Below are 19,435 nucleotides of genomic sequence, written 5' to 3'. Positions count from 1 at the left end.
TTAGTATTGTGTAAAATATTGCAGCTAAGTCTTTCGGTCTGTACTAAAATGTACCTTCAACTTTTTGGTGAGTATCTAGCTGTTTTTATAACATCACAGTACTGGTACAACTGGTAATGTTGCCAGTTTTTCAAGGATGACAGAATAAGGAAGCTATAAAGTTCATAATATGTGACAGAAAACAAAACAAGAAAACGTGCGTGCATAATGTTTATGTATGATATGTGATGTTGAGCAACGATTATCCCGAATAAGGCGTCGGTGTCATGCACAATACAGTATATCTATATAAACTTATGTATGTTTGTCCTAGTTGGGTCAGCAGATTTATTAATATTCGATTTGTCCGCTTTATATGGATGGATAAACGATTTCTCTGCTCGTTTTGATTTGTGATTGTGAATATTTGAGCGTTGTTGTGAAGTTTCTATTTTCTATGTATTTAAAGCGTTTGGTTTGAACGTGAACTTTGAACTAAAACCAAATAAGATCTTGGGAAAACGTTGTCGTAAAAAAGGAGAAAAAAACATGTTTGGCAACGTTACGGGTTAATTAATTGAAAGTTTTGATAACTTGAAATAAAGGATCTTTTTGGTAAGTATAAAAGGTGAATACAGATGACACGTCAAACTAAGGCATCTTGTTAATGGTAATAGAGGTGATATTGCAACAAAAATATAGCCTTATGTGATGTGCTGTCGTCCGTACAACATGTGACATAAAAAGTAGTGTAGATAAATTTTGTCGTAGTTATAGTATGTCTTTCAAAAAGCGCTCTAAGCCGACTAATTACAGCATCCAGTGTATCATCCCATGGCTCCCGATTAGCCTGTACAGTATAATCCGCCGGGAACACAGCACACAAGGGGGTATTGATCGATACGCCAACTAAGCCGATGTACAGCTAAAGGAGTTACAACAGTACACTTCGTACAGAAATGTCAACGATGGTGCTAAATTAGACTGTTTTTGGTTTATTCATGTGTAGATAAAAATGAAAATTGTGTATTCAATGAGTAAGTGGAAATCAGGAAAGGATAAATAAAAACGATAAATACAGAAATCACATTCTTATCAAGTAAGAATAGTAAATTATAAGGATCAGTGACAAAATGAAATAGATTTATCATACACTTAATTTCAGGTTTTCAACCTTTAAGCAGTTAAATATTTTGTTTATTTTATTCTGTTTTACAAACTTCCAGGAAAACCTCCTTGTTTGGAATAAAAATCAATTGACTAAATACTTAGCTAGAATCCAGTCTTAAGCGGTATTTAAGATTGATACAAGCCAAAGATAATCTGGCTGTTCTCGTCCACCTGCTGTCGATGTCTGACTCAGATGATATTGGACTTGCTAATTAAACTAAACTACACCATCAAGCAATATTATAACCATAGCTCTGGGTGTAAGGTACAACATCGGGTGGCGTTGAACGATTGCTTTGTTGATAGCAGGGATTCCGCGTTTACTGTGAAGCAACCGCACCTACATTGTAAAAGCCCTAGCACACGACGTATTTAAAACGCGCGTTTTTACTGCGCGACGACACGGCGCGCTTTTTTCCTACAAATGTCTATAGACTGGGTCCGACTTTCGCGTGTATCGCTATAAACGCGCGTCGAAGGCGCGCTTAGAATACGCTGTGTGCAAAGGCTCTAATGTAGACTCATCATTTCAAGTTCAGAGTGAGCAAACATAATAGTTGATTAAGATTTTTGCAACTTTATTTGACCTTAATTAAAGAAAAAACTGTGTGAGCTACAATAAAGTGTATCGTGTAACTAAGAGAAGGTTAATTTTATATTATACGTATTCTATGATAGAAGAAGACATACTTAGATTATTATGGCGAAGTCTGTATTGGTCATTTCCTTATGTGTGTTACAAAAATTGCACGTGCTTTTTTTTTTAATTCATGCTAGAGTTTTGTTTTGTTGTAGAGCTAGAAGTGCTGCATACTTTCCAAATGCATTTAACAATTAATTAATCTATGCTATCGCCACTTTAACATTGCAACGCACATTCTAAGGTAAACAATGGTACGTTGACATTACGCTCGCCAAGACTTTGACAGCCTGTTATTTATAACCAAGTATAGTTAACATTTGACTGTACACTTTTGTTGCAAATTAGCACCAATTACAACGGAATAAGAGCCTACAGGGTAAAGCTTGATGTGCAGTCTGTACAAAGGACTTTAAACACTATCGCAATTAAGGATAAATACGCTGCTCACGTCGACGTACCTCATTAATTACTCTGACACCGATATACCACTTGAAGGTACGTAATGATAACAAGTAAGAATACTATGTATGTTATTTTTTACGACGATAGCGAGAGAATTAAGTCGTTTAAAGTACTTCGTTGACTTTTTTACTAATTTCATACAGTCACACTTCAATAACCGCACCCTACATTGCAACTATAAATGGTGCGTATCCCCCTAAAAATAATAACAATATTAGTTGAGTTTACTCATATTATTAAGCAATTTGTGGCCAAGGTTAGCGAAACCTGATCGAAACGTGACCACCATCATGTTTGCTCGTTCGTTTCAACCTAATGCCGTCCACTGCTGGACAGATTAAAACGCTTTTTTATGCAGAAAAAGGAAGATATTTTAACGCAATCACACCTGATGCAATCTAAGATAGAGAATTTCCACAACAACCAACCATGGAACCTTCATGAAATATCTCAATGTCCATCCCATTTGAGTATTTCGCCCGTATTCACAAACGATGCTTGCTTAAGTGAAGCAGCAAATCGAACGCACAGCGTTGAATAGAGCTCTGTGATTGGTTCGTGTGTCACCCTGTGCGTCCACGCGCACTGTTAGACCTCATAGTAATGTTTGTGAATATGGGCGTAAGTCTTGTAAAAATCCATATCCTGCGTTATTTCCCAACGCGTTTATCTTAAACAATTACCTATTTCGCAGCGTTGGACCCCAGACTTAAGCTTAAAGATTTCTTATCTTTTTCGGATTCTCGGAATACAATCATAATAAGTAACTGCGCAAAGACACGTCATTAAAATTGCGCTTCAAAAGTTGTGGAAAAGTTTCGAAACAATTATTCTTAATATGGATCCAGTATAGTTTCACAATGATATAAGTCTTGAATCGAGCCCTATTACAGTCGAATAAAAATAATTCGGGAGAAAATGTTGGTGATCGCTTCGCAATTTTACATCTATTGCAATCATTTATTATTAAATATTGAAACGATGATCAAGTTTACTATCCATGAATCTATGTTAAAAGTCATAATTAGTTGTCATGTTTGTTTCGATTAAATTTACAAAACGTCAAATGGAATAAAAATACAAATGTAAAATACCTACAGTAGCTCAAAAAGTCAAGGTATAAAATAATGATGACGACATAATATTATTATTGTAATTGCAATAATTATCGAATTTAAAAAGCTGATAATAGCCAACTTTTTAAAATTTGTAATGATCATTTATCAAGGACTATGTACTGGAAAGGTGGATAATGCAACTTTATGTAAATGTTCTTAACAACTTTTGCTTTTTAAGCACAAAAGATGCGTTTACAGCTGCCAGGTATTTCAGCCAAAAACGTATTTTTGGAATGAATTCTCATTTGCACATATTAAAAGTTTTCGTAGTTGTCTGTTGCTGATGTTTATGTCTATAATCCCTTTACTCGAGCGTTTAAGAGCTGTTATCCGCTTGCGACAGCACAAAAAACTATACATTTTGATGCAAAATGAACCCTACTACAATCACAATACGATACCAGTGTTTAGCATATGCCGTCGTCTGTGCTTTAATGAACAGCGTATTGTTAACCTACATGGGTTAATATTCTGGTAAAAACAGCTTTGAGTCGTTGTATTTCGCATAGCGTTTAATGACATCTTTTTAAGTCAGTGAGGTTTTTATTTCGATGTTAAAGCATAACGTATAGCATGTTGCGTATTTACAATCTGGTGTTGACGTAGTAGAAGTATAAATTTCTTGAATTTTAAGTGCTTCTCAAGAAAAAGAAAAGATTTGTATCATATTTCCACATAGATTTTGTGAGTGACACTTCGTTCGTTTCAGCCGAATGACATCCACAGCTGGACAAAGGCCTCCTCCAAGGTTATCCACAATGAACGGTCACTTACTGGGAGACACTTACTCAAAATCAAATGCATATAAAATAAGTTAATTTATTTTCTTTTCTGGATTCAGATTTGATCTTTCTTTGGTCTTCAAATCAAGTATAAACTTTTCATATTTTTTTAATATAATATGAGCACGCAGAAGCTGGAAATCTTAATTCAGAAACCGCGCGGGCTTTCAACATTCAAGCCTGGTAATAAATAGTCCTTTGCCGATGTCGATTTAAAAGCGAATAAAATACGAAACGACAGAAAACAAGACATTTTAAAGAATATCGGTCACGGCGCTAACCCGAATTCAATTAACGTGTTTAAGTTTCACCACCTCAAAAGCCACTGATAACATCATTCGATTATCGTACTGAATCGGCCATCGCAATGCAAGTCGAAAAAGCTATTCAAAATTAAACCTTACTGCATTTTGTTAAGAGTTAGGTAGATACATCCTTATTATTATAATGGTCACCGTACACTGATGTTACAAAATCGAAGTCATTAACGCGAAAAGTTGTGAATGAACGTCGCGTGAGTACTCGATGACATCGTGTGTCGCTTAATACGATTGTGGCGATACGGCACGCAATGCGATAATCGCCTGTGTACGGCTTATGTGACCTATTAGGTCATTGGCGGCCAAAGGTCAACGTCCCATTACTTTATTAACACTGGGTAGAGTTGGACTCTACAAGGAGGTCCTGAATTCGATTCAAAGTGGGAAAGATAACTCGATTTATATTAGTGATATCCTTAAGAATGGGCTTGTAGGCATGATGATTGAAGAAATAGGTGATTTCATTCTTGTGCATTTGTGCAGCTCGAACTGCATAGAATAATTTTATTCTGGTCTTGAACAGTAACTTTGCAATCATTTTAGTTATAACAATGTTTACAGGCTGTTTTATTTAATTTTTAGCTGTCAGGTTGTTTAAAAAGGCACGCCCAGACTGAAAATGGACATAGCATAAAAGTACTTAGGTACTCGTATTTTAGATAATTTAGTTTATTTGAGAGGTCTATTATACTTTTATAGAAAAAGAATTTATTACTGTTCTGAGTTGTAAAACACATTCCTATCTGAAGTTCTTGCACAATCGTTTTTATAAACTTTACCGACATTTCAAATTTCTGAACTGTCGTTGAAACTTGCTCGTATTTTCACGGAGAACAATGGCGGCTTGTAAAGACTAATGTTATAAAGCCATTGTAATGAGATTGATGTTGCTGAAAGTTTCTTGATGGTTCAAATGCTTTAACAGTAGATAAAAAGTTTTTATTAAGTAGGTAGCTACAATTAGAATAAAATAAATGTTTTTGGTATGAAGTCGCGGCCAATTGTTTTCCGGTCTAGAATGCCAGCTGTGGTTGCGCATTCGAGTCCCGCTAGGAGCAAAAAATGATATCAGAAATTCGAGACTAAGAAATTCGTAGTCATGGATTTTTGAGTAGCGTATTCATATGTATCTATTTATTTATGTATGTTTTTTCATCACTTAGGCATTTGCTATTAGTACTTTCTGGTTTGAGACTAAGTACATACATCCACTCTATTTATGTGATAAAGAGAGCAATATAATTTATTTATAAAAAATACTTCCACTTAATCACTCAATGCTTATTAATACAATTAATAATATCAGAAATATTCTAACCTTTAAATAATAAAAAAGCGTGATTAACGACACTGAATATAATTTAAAAAGACACCTTCATGAAATATTATTCTTTAATACAGACATAATGATATATCGATGCATGGATCTTTATGAGTCGAACCACTAATAGTAAACTAAAACGAACCTTATGATCTAGATAATAAAGCATTAACGACATTACGTCCGCAGGGCATTGTAAGAAGTAATAAATAAGGACAGTATACCCAAAATAGAAGAGTAGGAACACTTACACGAAACTATAATTAAGATTGATTTACGCTATGGGACAATATACAATGGGAAAGGGTTTATTAAAATTCAAGTAATTAAGTGTACAAACAAAGAAAAATTCCTGAATGTTCATCTAAAAGACATGTGGCCGATGATGTGGTCATGTTGGACCCGCAACGAAATTAATTAGAAGAATATAGTAGGAGTTCGAAGTCAATGTTCGACTTCCAAAGCTCAAGCACAGTAAGCTTAGGTTTACTTAGTAAAAACTAGAATCGGTACAAGACTAGTTAACGAGGAGGCTGTTAGTCATCTATCAGCGCCGAGACATCAGCTTGCTATCGCTAATTACCTTCCCATTGTCTTTAGGGTAACAGCCTTTTGAAAATGAATGCTTAATGATAAACAAGTAGGTTACTATACCAGCATTCAATTATCATAGAGCATGTGAGACAGGGATAATTATTTCCAGAACGGAATATCAGAAACGTTAATAAATAGAAAACATAAAACGCCAAGAGTCTCTATTTACAGCTTCATAAATAACTTGAAAATACTAAAGGAATAGGAGATTAAATTCAAGTAGCAATATCCGAGAAAGTGTATTTTCCCTTGAGCTATCTATCACAGGGAATTAGTATCGGCTGACATCTTCATTATGCCAGTTGAATAGCTAATTCTACAAGCACGCTGTCAATTAAAACACGCTGCTTGAGTTGACGTTGTTAGCGGCGCAGGACCGCGATTGAACGCCGATGCCCTCTGCACAATGGCTGACCTCCGGTGAAAGTGACGGTAATTGATTAATCTCTCTCATGTCCTCCGGGCGTCCAATAAAAGATACGCGCTAATAACACATCGAGAGTAAAATTGATAATTCTCAAAATCAACCGACACTGCAATTGCTGGTTGCGAAAGTCTACCCCCCATTTACCGAGAAACGTGAACTGTAAATTCGTATCGGAACGTCTCTCCTGATGCCATTATTGTTGACACCATAACGAGAGGGTTTTAAAATTAAATTTCATGTAAACAAGACAGCGAGAGCGATGAAAGGGAAACGATTTGTTGTTCAAAAGCGGGGCATGTCAGGAGGCGCGAAGGGACGAGGCCCAGGTCATTCATCAGCTGTGAAAGCGGGGCCAACTGATAGTCCTAAATTGCCTCGGGCTAGGGGAGGCCGTAACGAGTCGCCTATGAGGTCTCACAAAAGGTACAATGCCGAAGAAATTGCAAATCATCCGTCAATGGATAGTTGTAAATGACCTCGTGCGGTAAGCGACACTGATGTAGGAGCAAATACAGGTTGGGACAAGATTGATGGCCACTTACGGCCTATCGCAGGGCGTTTCCGTGCCATATATAAATTATACGACAAATATTCAATTTTCGGTTCGAAATTGGATCTACAAATGAATGCAGAAACAAAAAGTGTATTGGAAGTGTTGTTGGCTCGACGCGGGGATGCTGCCAATCTCAGGCGCTTCGTTTGCATTTCGAGTGCGTAAACGTTGGGGACCTTTATTTTATCTTTTAACGGACAGCTGTTTAAATGAATGTCCGTTTTTGTGCGTTCCAATCAATTTTTACCGCAACACCCGCTTGCAAAAACATGATAGCTCTGACAGTTATTTAAGCACTTGCATTGTTTGTTTGGGGGGCTGTTTTGTGCTTTTTTGCTGCGAATGGTACGTGAGGTCGCGACAGGACTACTTGATTACATTCAAGTGCTCTGTAGTGGTTACGATTTGGAATTTCACGAGATGTCACAGTGACACGCAAATACAAATCCGTTGTTGAAGTTCAACCTTGTTAGCGTTAGTTAGCGAGCCGGTGCGAGTAGCCAGACATAACGGCACGATTAGTGACAATCGATTCATATCGAATAAGCTATGTACGGGTCAAGCATGATGATGCTGTTTCAAATTTCCAAAACGTCATGACATATCCATAATTACTGTCCAGACAATCGCATATCAGACATGAGGTACTTAAAATCTCACGACAAAGCTCGCATTAGAAAGTTAAATATTAATACCGTTAAATCGCGTCCGCTTCGCTAAAGACACTGGCAAAATTGTATTGAACTCGAATCAGAATCGTTAGACTAATTGCATATCATGCAAAAAGCGTCGAATAAAAAACGATTTCGCTCCACAACATCCATTGTATGAGTGATTAATATAATTTTTATTCGCTTTGATTGTATGGGCAGGCTTGTTTCTCGTCTCGAGAGTCCGTTGACATGCGTTAAAAACTTGATTGGAGATGATTTAACAGTACCCGTAGTAATAGTAAGATTTGATGGATTAACCTGTCAAACATGGCTATTGAAGCCGACGTCTTTCATTGTGCCTTCATCTAATTTCGAAAAGTTAATATTTGCTTCAGACCCAAATACTGATTATGTTAGTTCAGTGGACAAGCTTTTTGAGGAGTCGGTAACATTTGAGACTGCTATTAAATAAATTGGATTTGTCAGGCACAGTTTCATTAATGTCATGCGCTATTAGGGTAATTAAACTCAATTTAAAATACGCATATTTAACTATACAAAATCTACGAGTACGACTAATTTTCATAAAGTAGCAGTAGATTTAGTAATTGGAACCATTAAAGACTATTTCTTGATATTTTAACTTGCTGAGTTTAAAGAGACTTGTAGCAGCCCCTTCATTGATTTACTGGGATATCATAAATGTTGAGCGTCAACAATTTACTTATTTATCCATTCCAGTCTAATGATAGATGGGCCGATGGTATCACGTTACGAGCCCGGCTCCACACGGGCTAGTCTAGCTCAGCTACATGAGCAATATCATTTTATATTAATTCTACAATAATTAACCTTCATACCAAAAAACTCAATGCTATTGGAACGAGTGCGTGAGCTAATGTTCTGAAGAAACTGATTTTTAGACATGGACTGTTCCTATTCTTATTGTGATTAAGATGCAAATGTTTACTGAATACAATCAACTGTTAATCTATAGTTCGATGTATTATTTTGGTCTTCTCTAACTAATCAGGTTTAACAACATCGTTCAACCGAGCTAGCTGTTCTTAGATACCTTTAACCCTGTCCAGATGACAGCGATGATTATCGCCTAACGGTTGACACTATCTCTGGTTATAAATTGAGTATTCAAACCGAAGCCCGTGTTGAATATAAATCGTTGAAACACACACGGCGAGTACACAGTCATTGTTAACGCTCCGTCGCTTATGGAGTCGTTAGAGCTGGCTTTTAGACAGCCATCATCGACGTCTTCATTTTTTCTTACGACCATGATAATAAAGCTCAAAAATGATCCTCTATTTTTACTCTTGACTGATTCCTGTGGAATGAGGGATAAGATACATTGTGGTGATCACGTACAAGGTGGTTGAGCAGGCTATTTGTATTCTTCAGGGCATGGACTTCGAATGGTCTTTAGTTTAAATATTTTCATTAGCGATCTTTATTTAAAGCTTTAACCTTTCTTTTATTGGAAAAGGAAATATCAACATTCCTTTAAATGTTACTTCGAAAAGATAAAAGATATCTGGACTCAATTGTTCGTGATGAAGCCTTCTGACGTTTTAATACCGAGGGAAAATTCGACAATTTTATGACCGCTTCATTACTGTAATCTTCTACTTTTTGTACCGAGAATTATTACAATATCTGCGAAACCCGCATACAAATGACCCATCAACTGTGCCGTTTACAACGAAATTTAAATTAAGCCGCGTCTGTACGTGATTTATTGATAAATTGCTATTTTCTGCCGAAACTTTCGAACGCACAGCAAATTGTTTTAGTTTAATAAATTCGAGTACAATATTTTAGTTGCAGCAAATGAATTTTGGATGAAAATTTCGCTATGCATGCAGAAAATTGCTGATCGGACGGGTTTTGTGAATTCACGTAATTTGGTTTCGGTCCGATATGCTGTAGGTAGACGAATATTGAATACTGGTTGGCAATAATGCAACTTTTCACGCTGGCAGTCTGATGAAAATTAAATAAGCTTGGAATCGAAAAGTTTGAATTTAAAAAATAAACATTCGAAATTTAAAATCAAACATTCGATGGCATGACAAGTGTAATAGGACAAAGACACAGATTAGTAAAGCATGCAACACACTGTTACTACAAAACAAAGCTCACACGCACAACAGATGGACGTGCATAAAGAAAAAGAATATGACAGCTAATTGTCCCGCCAAATATGGTGGTAGATTACAGACTGAATATGGCCGGCCTGGAATGGATGCCGAGACTAATCGCCGCACGACCGGAGAAAATGGGTCGACCAAGCAACAGGATGACGAAGCAATGCGCACAGAAATGTTTTGATGCAACGATATTTTGATAATAGGGTCTGCGCTACACTTATTGACTTTAATTGCTTGGTTGACAACACACTCATACAGTCTCTAACTACTTCCTAGAGAACTTGAGTTGTCTAATGGAAAAATTACCATTACAATCAAAAACATTGGTGCTATTAGAATTTGCCTGATTATTACGTCATTATGTTTTCTTCTTTAGATTCTGATCATGCTCATTACGGAGTATTACTGGTTAGTTATAATGTTAATAAACAATATCCATATGCAAACTTCTACTGTTTATGGTTCGTCATAAATCCTTTCATCCTCAGCACAACTTTCTCTAAAGTACCAAACAATGTATCTCCAGTATAAAATAATGGAAACGTTTGTAAAACGAGCAAGCGTGGTGACCACATTGTTTTAAGGTTCCAACAAAGGGATAGTTCGCAAAGTATGCTGTAGTTACACTTTGGTTTGATGTTGGACGTTTAAGGTTTGTTGAGCTTATTTCGGAGTTTGTGCCACCTACGCCTAAGGCTACCCTTGTATGTGTCATATGTCATTTCACGTGGTGTGGTGGTTACACCAAAAAGGCCCATAGAGTCACTTAAAATTCTCCTACTATACTATCCCTACAACTATAACTAAAAATATATTTCAGTCATTCTGAAATCATCAAATCAAATTTCCCTCAATTTGCACGATGTATCATTTTTAACCGACTTCATCTAATGTTCATTTGTCTGACAATAAGTAGGTACCTCGTACCTACCTACGAGTACCATCCAATTTATACAAATTTTTTCAACGAACTTTGTCTTGTTTGTTTTTTATTTATTTTATTTGTATTAATGGGATTTACATCATCACACCTTGTCAAAAATCAAGTCATCAAGATAATAAAATATAATTAGTCAAGGATCGTTAACACATTAATTTAACATCAAAACTAGTTTGGTTAATTAAACCATCCAAGCTATAACAAATTCGTGCAAACAAAATTAATAAAGTATCAAGGTTATCAGGAAAGCACATCTCTGTTATTGTAAGATTAATGAAAAAGACCTTGTATATTATTGCGTCTACCAACACGACCCGCTCGAATGCAACCTGATATGACTTACTGCACTTTGGAATGAGATGGTAATCTTATACTTACTGCTTTAGTTATAGCATCATTTCAATTAACTGTTTTGACTTCTGATTTCTTTTGGATGTTATGACACGGATTTCAAGTCAATTAAGATCGTGTATTTACTTTTTTAACTGTGACGTCAAATTGTAATTTAATCTGATCAGAGGCATACACACTTACTAATGTACAAAAATACGATGATGATAAAATCAATATTAAATAAGGACTTGCTTTAGATGCCAGCCATTTGTTACCTCTAAAGAAAATGAAACACCTCTAGCCTACACTGAAAGGACATCTGTATACCAGGAAGAATAGGAAAGCCCAGAGAAATGCTATCCATCAGTAATCCTCAAGATGTTTTAGACTTGTTGCATTGAGCTGGCAGAAAGCCAAACGGTCAATCGCACACCTGCGTCTGAGCGTGTCAAATGTGTTACAAAAAAAGACAAAACTGTCTAAAAGAAAGGAGAATTAACTAATCACCACATAAATGTTTTAAGCCCCACGGCTCAATATAGACAAATAGACAAAAACACAGATGATTGCTTATGAATTTGAAATTGCAGCATCAGAATGCTAGAGCGTTGAATATACGTATCGTAAAACGAAAATTATCATATTCGTTACATTCTTATAAACATAAATTCGCGTATTAATGTAATCAGATGTTTATCTTTCGATGGTAGTGCCATCAAAATAATCCGAATCGTTGTTGACTTTTTATTTCAAGCTATGAATAAAACTGCATCTACCGTTAGGCATTTGCATAAAACAATTAATGCTTATTCAGATTTCGGCCGAGATCCCAACACAATACAGTAGTAGTTCCGAAAACTGGTTTCCCTTCAAAATGGGAGGAAAAGAAACACATGGTTCCTCTAAATTTGACGTTAGTTAACAGATGCGTTGAAAGGTTTATTATTATCTGTTTCTAACAACAGTGAATAGAATCATGGAAATAATAATGAAAATATTTACGATGTACTCGTAGCTAGAAGAGGTGAAAGAAAAACTATGAGATCGGAAGGTGTTGAGACTATTACTCATTTCACCGTCGTTGATAGCTTTAATTGTTTTTAACTAGTCATTTATTGAAACTAATATCTATCTTATCTACTCAGAAATACTATATTGATTGGCTAATATTCTACACACATTTATACTTAAAGGTACAATGAAACACAATACACAATGTATAACTAAAAGTAAATAAATTAATATGAATGACGTCGATTCCTCGACAATTGTACCAATTTGCCTTCTTTATGCTTCAATAAAAAACATTTAAGGCAGAAAATTAGTAACAATAATTTGCAGTTTACAAACTAATCAACCAAGTCAAATTACATTGATTGACTTAGAAAAGGCGTGGGTGTACTTGATCTGTTACTCTCGACACCATCTCAACCAGCCGTCCCCAATTTATCTGGAGCAAAGCAAACACGTCGCGATAGTCCAGTTTTCTAGAAAATTTATTTTCAACGATACTGCTGATAACGATTTTATCAAAGCAAGATAAATTGATACGATGTGTCATGCGCGGAAATGGAGTACGGGCGAGTTTGAAATTACACTGCAAATTGTTCGTGTTTCAATTATGAACGAGCTACAATATTGATACTGGTGATAATCATATTGGTGATTCTGTAGATTTGAACACAGGTGTGTTAATCTATGACTGATTCAGATTTTGAAATTGTTGAGGAAGAATATGAAGAATATCTTTGAATAGGGACATCATTTTGAAGAGGAAGACATAATGAGATGTCAGGATATCCCAGAACATGTTGAACCAATTTCTCGTTGAAAATACGGAGCCAAATTAACGAAGCAAAAAATCGTCTGCACCCGACAAACAACAAATAGAGGAAATTAAAAAAGTCACATCTGTGACGATTGCTCACCCCACAGCAATTTATTCAAAACAAACAGGATAACAAAAACGAGGTTGTGAGAAAGTTACGTTTTAAAAAATCAGGCAAGTGAGAGTTTCGTTTACGGAGATATCATGAGTCTTGAGGAAAATACTGTTATTGTATGGAATTGAGAGTTAAGATACAAATTCTTCCACTTACTATAATTTTGTGTACTCCCAGTTAGCTGCTTTCATTAAATATTCTAGTACACAATACACAACTTAGTAAATTGCCACAGAGAATATTATCTAATTTTAGTCCTTAAGGATCCCTAAAACGATCCACATCCGGAGGCCTGGTTGCGGAGCATACATCAGAGGCATCACCATCCGGTCCCACTGTCGAACGACACGGCACGTCAACCCTTCATTAACAGCGTCATTCATCACCGGTGTAGGATTTGGTAATCACCGCGGCAATTCAAATTGAAAATCAAAATTTTCTTTGGCCGCAATGGGAGTGATTAACGATGTAATGTCATCGGGTCCGCCCCCCGTCAGGCCACAATGTCCAAGTCATGCCATATAATAGCAATATTGTAACGCTCTGCCGTGAAGTAAATTACCTTCAGTGCTGTAATTAACCGTTATATAGCCATAATAATGTACATAATATTATAAATGATATAATAATTCTCGTAGTTTTTTCATTAAACACACGCTAAAGATTTACCGTTCTCAATTAATTTGGCCACTGTTTGCAGGTGTATTATCGTGACTATTAAATTACGGTAATTTACGAAAGGATTCTTCAAGCGCGCACCTGGGTCCTCGTCTTATCCCATCTTAAAGTTATCCATCTCAATTTAACGGTTTCATTCTAATGTATTGCCGAGACAAACTATCACTGTACAATAACATTAAATACTACAGATAGGTACATTACATACAGATACTACAGGTATTATAGGCTTATAATGTTTTTAAATCTTCGGAGATAGAAAGAATAATATGCCACTTTCATCATAGGTGATCATCTATAGTTAGTTTAGCAAGTATTAGGACAAATGCAGTGAGGAAACTACATGATGTTTAAATTCCTGTGACAGCAAATGAGTCGCAATAGAAGCTCTGAACGATGACTTCTCGATCACAAAAGATCTTAATACGTGTACAGTGTTGTCAAAACGTAATGCAGTCAATATAGACACAAAACCTATACTAAAAGTAGCAAGTCTGGTATGCCCCTAAAAGGTTAACGTAGTTCAACGGGCACGCGCTCCGTGACTAACATATTGGAGCACAGGATATGGTAATGGAGGCAGAGAAATGGAAGGCGTAGAGTGTTCGACTATTTTAGTACAAGTTCGAGGTAAGGGCGATTTATTCTCAGCTCTATTTCCTCTTGAGACTGTCGGAGACGTAATATTACTTCTACCTGATAGATTCGACGATTAGATACCTTAATGTGGGTGTCAGATGTGGGTTCACTATTTATAGCCGCCATTGCAGCCTGATCATCGGATCGACGTTGATTAAATTGCGAAAGCGAAAACAAAAGTGATACGTCATTATCAAAATGCTCGCAGATGACGTAATACTAAGAGCTTTGAACTCAAGCTTATTCAATTACTTACTTCAAGAGTAAAATGGAGGATTAAAGGTGGGCTAAGATTAATTATATTAGAAACGGGCTCGTCTACCGCACTTCCTGCTAAGAGGCTCCATTTTCGGTCACTGAAATTAATTTCGACATAACAAATTAATTCGTCAAGATTCCTGAAGCAAATTGTTACGGAACGAGAATTTGGAGTAGGCTGTGAATAAAATAATAGCTCAAGAGAGATAGAGTAGGTATAATGGAATTACATCTGTATAATATAATAATAATCAATGTGAAGTATAACACTTTTTGCTCAACAACATTATTTTGGAGACCTTGAGAGTAAAAAGCTTAACAAAAAGTCGTATCCTGATTTCTTTCAAACTGATGTACTTTTTTATCGACGCATCATGGCTTATTCAGATGTCTTATTAAAGCAGCCCACCTGGATCCACAAAAGCGATTTAGTAACATCTGCTGATGCATCGCGCACATTTTGGGCAGCTTCGAATTCGGCAGCTGTCAGGCAGGTGGTTTGGTACGTGCCACATTTTGATGCATTACCTCATATAATTATTCCCAAATTGCATAATGTTTTAGTAATTTACCCTGTTTCATAAAATATGTAATGCTATGCATGTTTCCTGATTGGTCGACTCGATAAAGGGTGCAATTGCTCGCTCTACTGACGAACACAAACAAATGTAATGTAACATTTGTTTGTGTTCTACAATTTGATACTTATCAAGAGCGCATTAACTTAAATAGTTTTTGCTGTAACAATACCAGTTTCTATTGCCGTTAAATGGTTATTTTCTATCAATGTCTAGGTTTGATTGCAACCCGTCAGAGTCATTCATTCTTTTTAAATAACAAAATTAATTTGCGAGCAACCTTCACACGTCAAACGAGCAAATTGCTAGTTTAGTGTTTAGTATTTACACGCTTCCCGAGCATATTAATATTCATATAGCGCTATTCGCGATTACTCAAACTGGAGTTTGTACACGTTTTGCTTCACTGTTTGCGTTGAGTTTACAATGTGTTTACACGGCTTGTTACCTCCAATGCGTTTCAAATGTAAGTATTGTATTACACGTTTCTGCTTGCGAACCTTGTTATACTTTGTTTTACTGGTGCCTCAACGACCGAGTGTGGTTTTACCGCCTTGTGATTTCGCAACATAAAAAGACGTTAAAGCTTTCTTATCTGCGCTTCGACGAAAAAGGTTTCCTATTCATGATTAGAATGCGTTTAATCGCAGCACGGATAAGGACAGAGAAATTATGGAAACAGAGATAGTTATCTCAGGTCGAGTCCATGTCGGCTATCCCACAGTTGTCAATACTCGTACCGGCGCAGGTTGCCGTAAAAGGCGATCAGTCTACGAGTTGGCACCGATCATCGGCGGAAAAACTCGGCCCTTCGAACCGGACTTGACCTCTTTGGAACTTAGAAACCTATTTCTGAGAGATCACAATCTGGATAACGATTGCAATTTGTATGAACATCTGTTACAAATTGCTTTCCGAAACATCTTGGCGTTGATTAAAGAATACGAAAATAAATAAAGGAAAGTCATCTTAAATTTAAATCTCGTAATTTTTGGGTGGCAATATTTTAAAGGGCTATAAGTAAATACAGATAATATCGAGTGCCTTATAAGTTAACGGCGGAATAATGAAGCTTAAATCGCGACTGCACGCGAGGTTAGCGATTGTAAGATAAAAGATCGTGCTCGTGGTAGTGATGTGAACTGCCTGTGATTTAAATTTAATGCTTACTGAATTTTTATTATTATTTTCCAATGCCGTTATATCAAGATCGTCTGTGACACCATAAACGCCTCCTACAAGTAAGTTTGCATCATTCGCATTGACTGCTTTGCTTCAAGTTTCTCGATCAAAGACTCATCGAAGGGTGATCAAACTGACGGATGGATTCAATTTGGGGTTCAAGCTTAACAATCGAGTCATAACAATCCAAAATCGTCTGGAATACAAATAAATACATCCCTAACAGATTCGAGACGGCCTCGGGATAGTCTCGCGCATCTGCCGGCCCACGTGCCGCCCTCGCTTGCGCCGGCGCAGGTTTCTCCAACGCTTTTTATTTCCGACCGCAACGCATTCATCATTACAACAGATGCGTTCTATAATAACAGGGGTACTGGCAATCCGTTCTTTAATTAAATTTGATTTGTGTAGGCGTTACTTTTCTTTCTTTCGTCTTTTGTTTCAGTGTTTACAATAGTCAAGCCATTTGCTTTGCCTCACCACTGCAGGGGAAATACAGGTTCAATGTCCCAAGGGTAGGCAATTTGTCTCTGTCATTAATTTTGTCTTTCGAAGATAGATTCAAGCCTGTGATTGATATAAAAATTGGACTATAACCAACAGTAAGCTTGAATCACATGAATTTGAATCCGAAGTTTCTGCGTTGTTTTAGAATATGAGCAGAATAATTTTGGTGCAGTTTTTCAGGTAACTGTAGTGGAACGTTTACGTTACGTGCGAGCAAATATGGTAGCGGCTAGAGCGGTTTTGCCATTATATTGTTGGATTCATTTATTATTTCAAAGTGAAGTTTTCCAACTATTGTAGGCTCAGAACTTCGAGGCCCTCATAGTCCCAACTACCGTGTGAGGAAGATTGTCCCGAATTGGAGCACATGTGTGAGGAGGTGTCTGTTTTTTGTCAGCCATCTGAGGTCCGGACAGCATGTGCAAAATTAACGCGCCTTGTGAACAGGATGGAGGAGATTGTTAGGATTCAGGCAGCTTATGTAACACACAGCGAAAAACCTTTATTTATTGTCTTAGAACATACAACAGACAGATGCTCGTTGGATAGATTACAATCAAACTTACTTAAATGTAGGGCTAACATCTGTAACATTATAAACATCAGTCTAGCAGTGAACTCTTTAGCAGCCTTGTGTTTAGACCTAACGGTATTTTGTAATTCTAAGAAATGGGTAGTTACCACATAATTTATGGGGAATAACTTTGATTCATCACGCAGACAGAAAATTTATTTTTGGCGGCAAGTATTAATGAACACATTAATTTGTCTCTACCTACTTTTGAATTACGGTATTAATGATTAGTACCTACTTAACTACAAGCCGGTATAATACTTCTTGTAAGCATTTGTTAGTCAGTTCTGATTGTTATTTCAAGGGTTTGTCTTCTACATTTCGAGCCATAGGCATGCTTATAGCTTTGTTGTGTAACCTCTATGGCGGTGATTAAATCTCACCATTATTATTAACTGGCTCCATTCAAACACCCACTGGTGTACTCTAGGCGTTTGGAACTATGCCGTCCACCCACAGCGGCGGGTCCCGTAGGCGCAGCAGGGTCACACACACAAGCTCTATTCAAATCGACTTCTAAACTCACTGTTCATTGTTCGAACCGTCTCAAATTTACATTCGGAGATTCAATGTCGTCTGACAGACGCAAGGTCCACCATTGTTTTGGCGGTTTCGGTGGTCCAAATGGTACGATTTAAATATCTGAATTAATATGTCTCGAACTTCCGACCTTACCACTGTATCTGTCGCCGTGCAAGCCAAGATCATCAGATCATCCACATAGATAGCATACCAAGAGACAACGAACAAATCCAATCATGCAAACATGTGAGGACTTTACCATTAATTTTCATGTTAGTATTCAAGAGGACCATCGGCACGAGTTTCCAGAAATTAGTTTTAGCACTTAACACACTTTCATTGTCGAACGTCACAACACTGCAATCATCCGATCCACTTGAAACTTGCACTAAGTTTGATCACAAGTTAGTCGAAGCGCGAGTTGTCGAGCGTGCGGCCCAGACGTCTGGTGCGGCGTCGTGCGAGCGACAGACTGAAGAAAGAGCGCGGCATCGGGCGGCCGCGGGAGCGTCGCGCGGCGCGGTAGCACCCTTCCCCCGCGACTCTCCAAGACTCGAGTCTCGAACACTGCACCCGACAAATCCGACGACGGCTCGATCGAGTTGTCGTGACTCGCCGATAAATTAAACCTACCTTTGTATGAAATTTCTTCTCGTTTTTACGCGGGGATTTCGTTTGAGTAGGTCGTGATTTTGACGGGCGCGCCGACACGCTCGTGTGGGCGCGCGGCCCTAGCGATCGCTCGATAATGTAATAAAGCGAGATTGTAAAATTTATTTACGCTACAGAGCGAGACCGTTATCTGACGTGTGGCACTCGTCGGCGCATCGCTGAGTGCATCGATAATGCCGCCATAAGGCCGATCGCGTCGCCATAAGGCCGATCTCATAGACACCACCTGAAGTACCAGTAACGTCGATGTTTATCCAGTTGTTCGTATTACAAGATTTTGTACCGATACGAAGGGACACGTGAACCGAACCGGATAAGATAGAAAGCCGCCCGAGATTGATGAAGTTCTCTGATCTTCAAAGTTTATTAAAGACACGGCCGATAAATCACTGGATACTGTTAAACTCTCGAGTGATGAAGAA

The 19,435-nt window shown here is 37.3% G+C and overlaps 1 protein-coding gene across 4 annotated transcripts in view; it reads right to left on the bottom strand.

Moving 5' to 3' along the window:
- Positions 1–19,096, bottom strand: part of ckn (CRK like proto-oncogene, adaptor protein) — a 166,879-nt gene extending 147,783 nt beyond the window's left edge. For all 4 annotated transcript variants that reach the window (XM_028322666.1, XM_028322682.1, XM_028322673.1 and 1 more), the window contains exon 1: positions 18,601–19,096. Coding sequence is in view for 1 of the 4 variants with exons in the window: in XM_028322692.1 (XP_028178493.1) it covers positions 18,601–18,634 (34 nt within the window). In the remaining 3 variants the exon portion in view is untranslated. The remainder of the gene's footprint in view (positions 1–18,600) is intronic.
- Positions 19,097–19,435: the final 339 nt, after the last annotated feature.

The sequence above is a fragment of the Ostrinia furnacalis genome, unplaced genomic scaffold (genome assembly GCF_004193835.3).
Source record: "Ostrinia furnacalis isolate ACB-3 unplaced genomic scaffold, ASM419383v2 OfSCF0465, whole genome shotgun sequence".
Taxonomy (NCBI): domain Eukaryota; kingdom Metazoa; phylum Arthropoda; class Insecta; order Lepidoptera; family Crambidae; genus Ostrinia; species Ostrinia furnacalis.
This window is presented reverse-complemented; position numbering and strand designations above follow the sequence as displayed.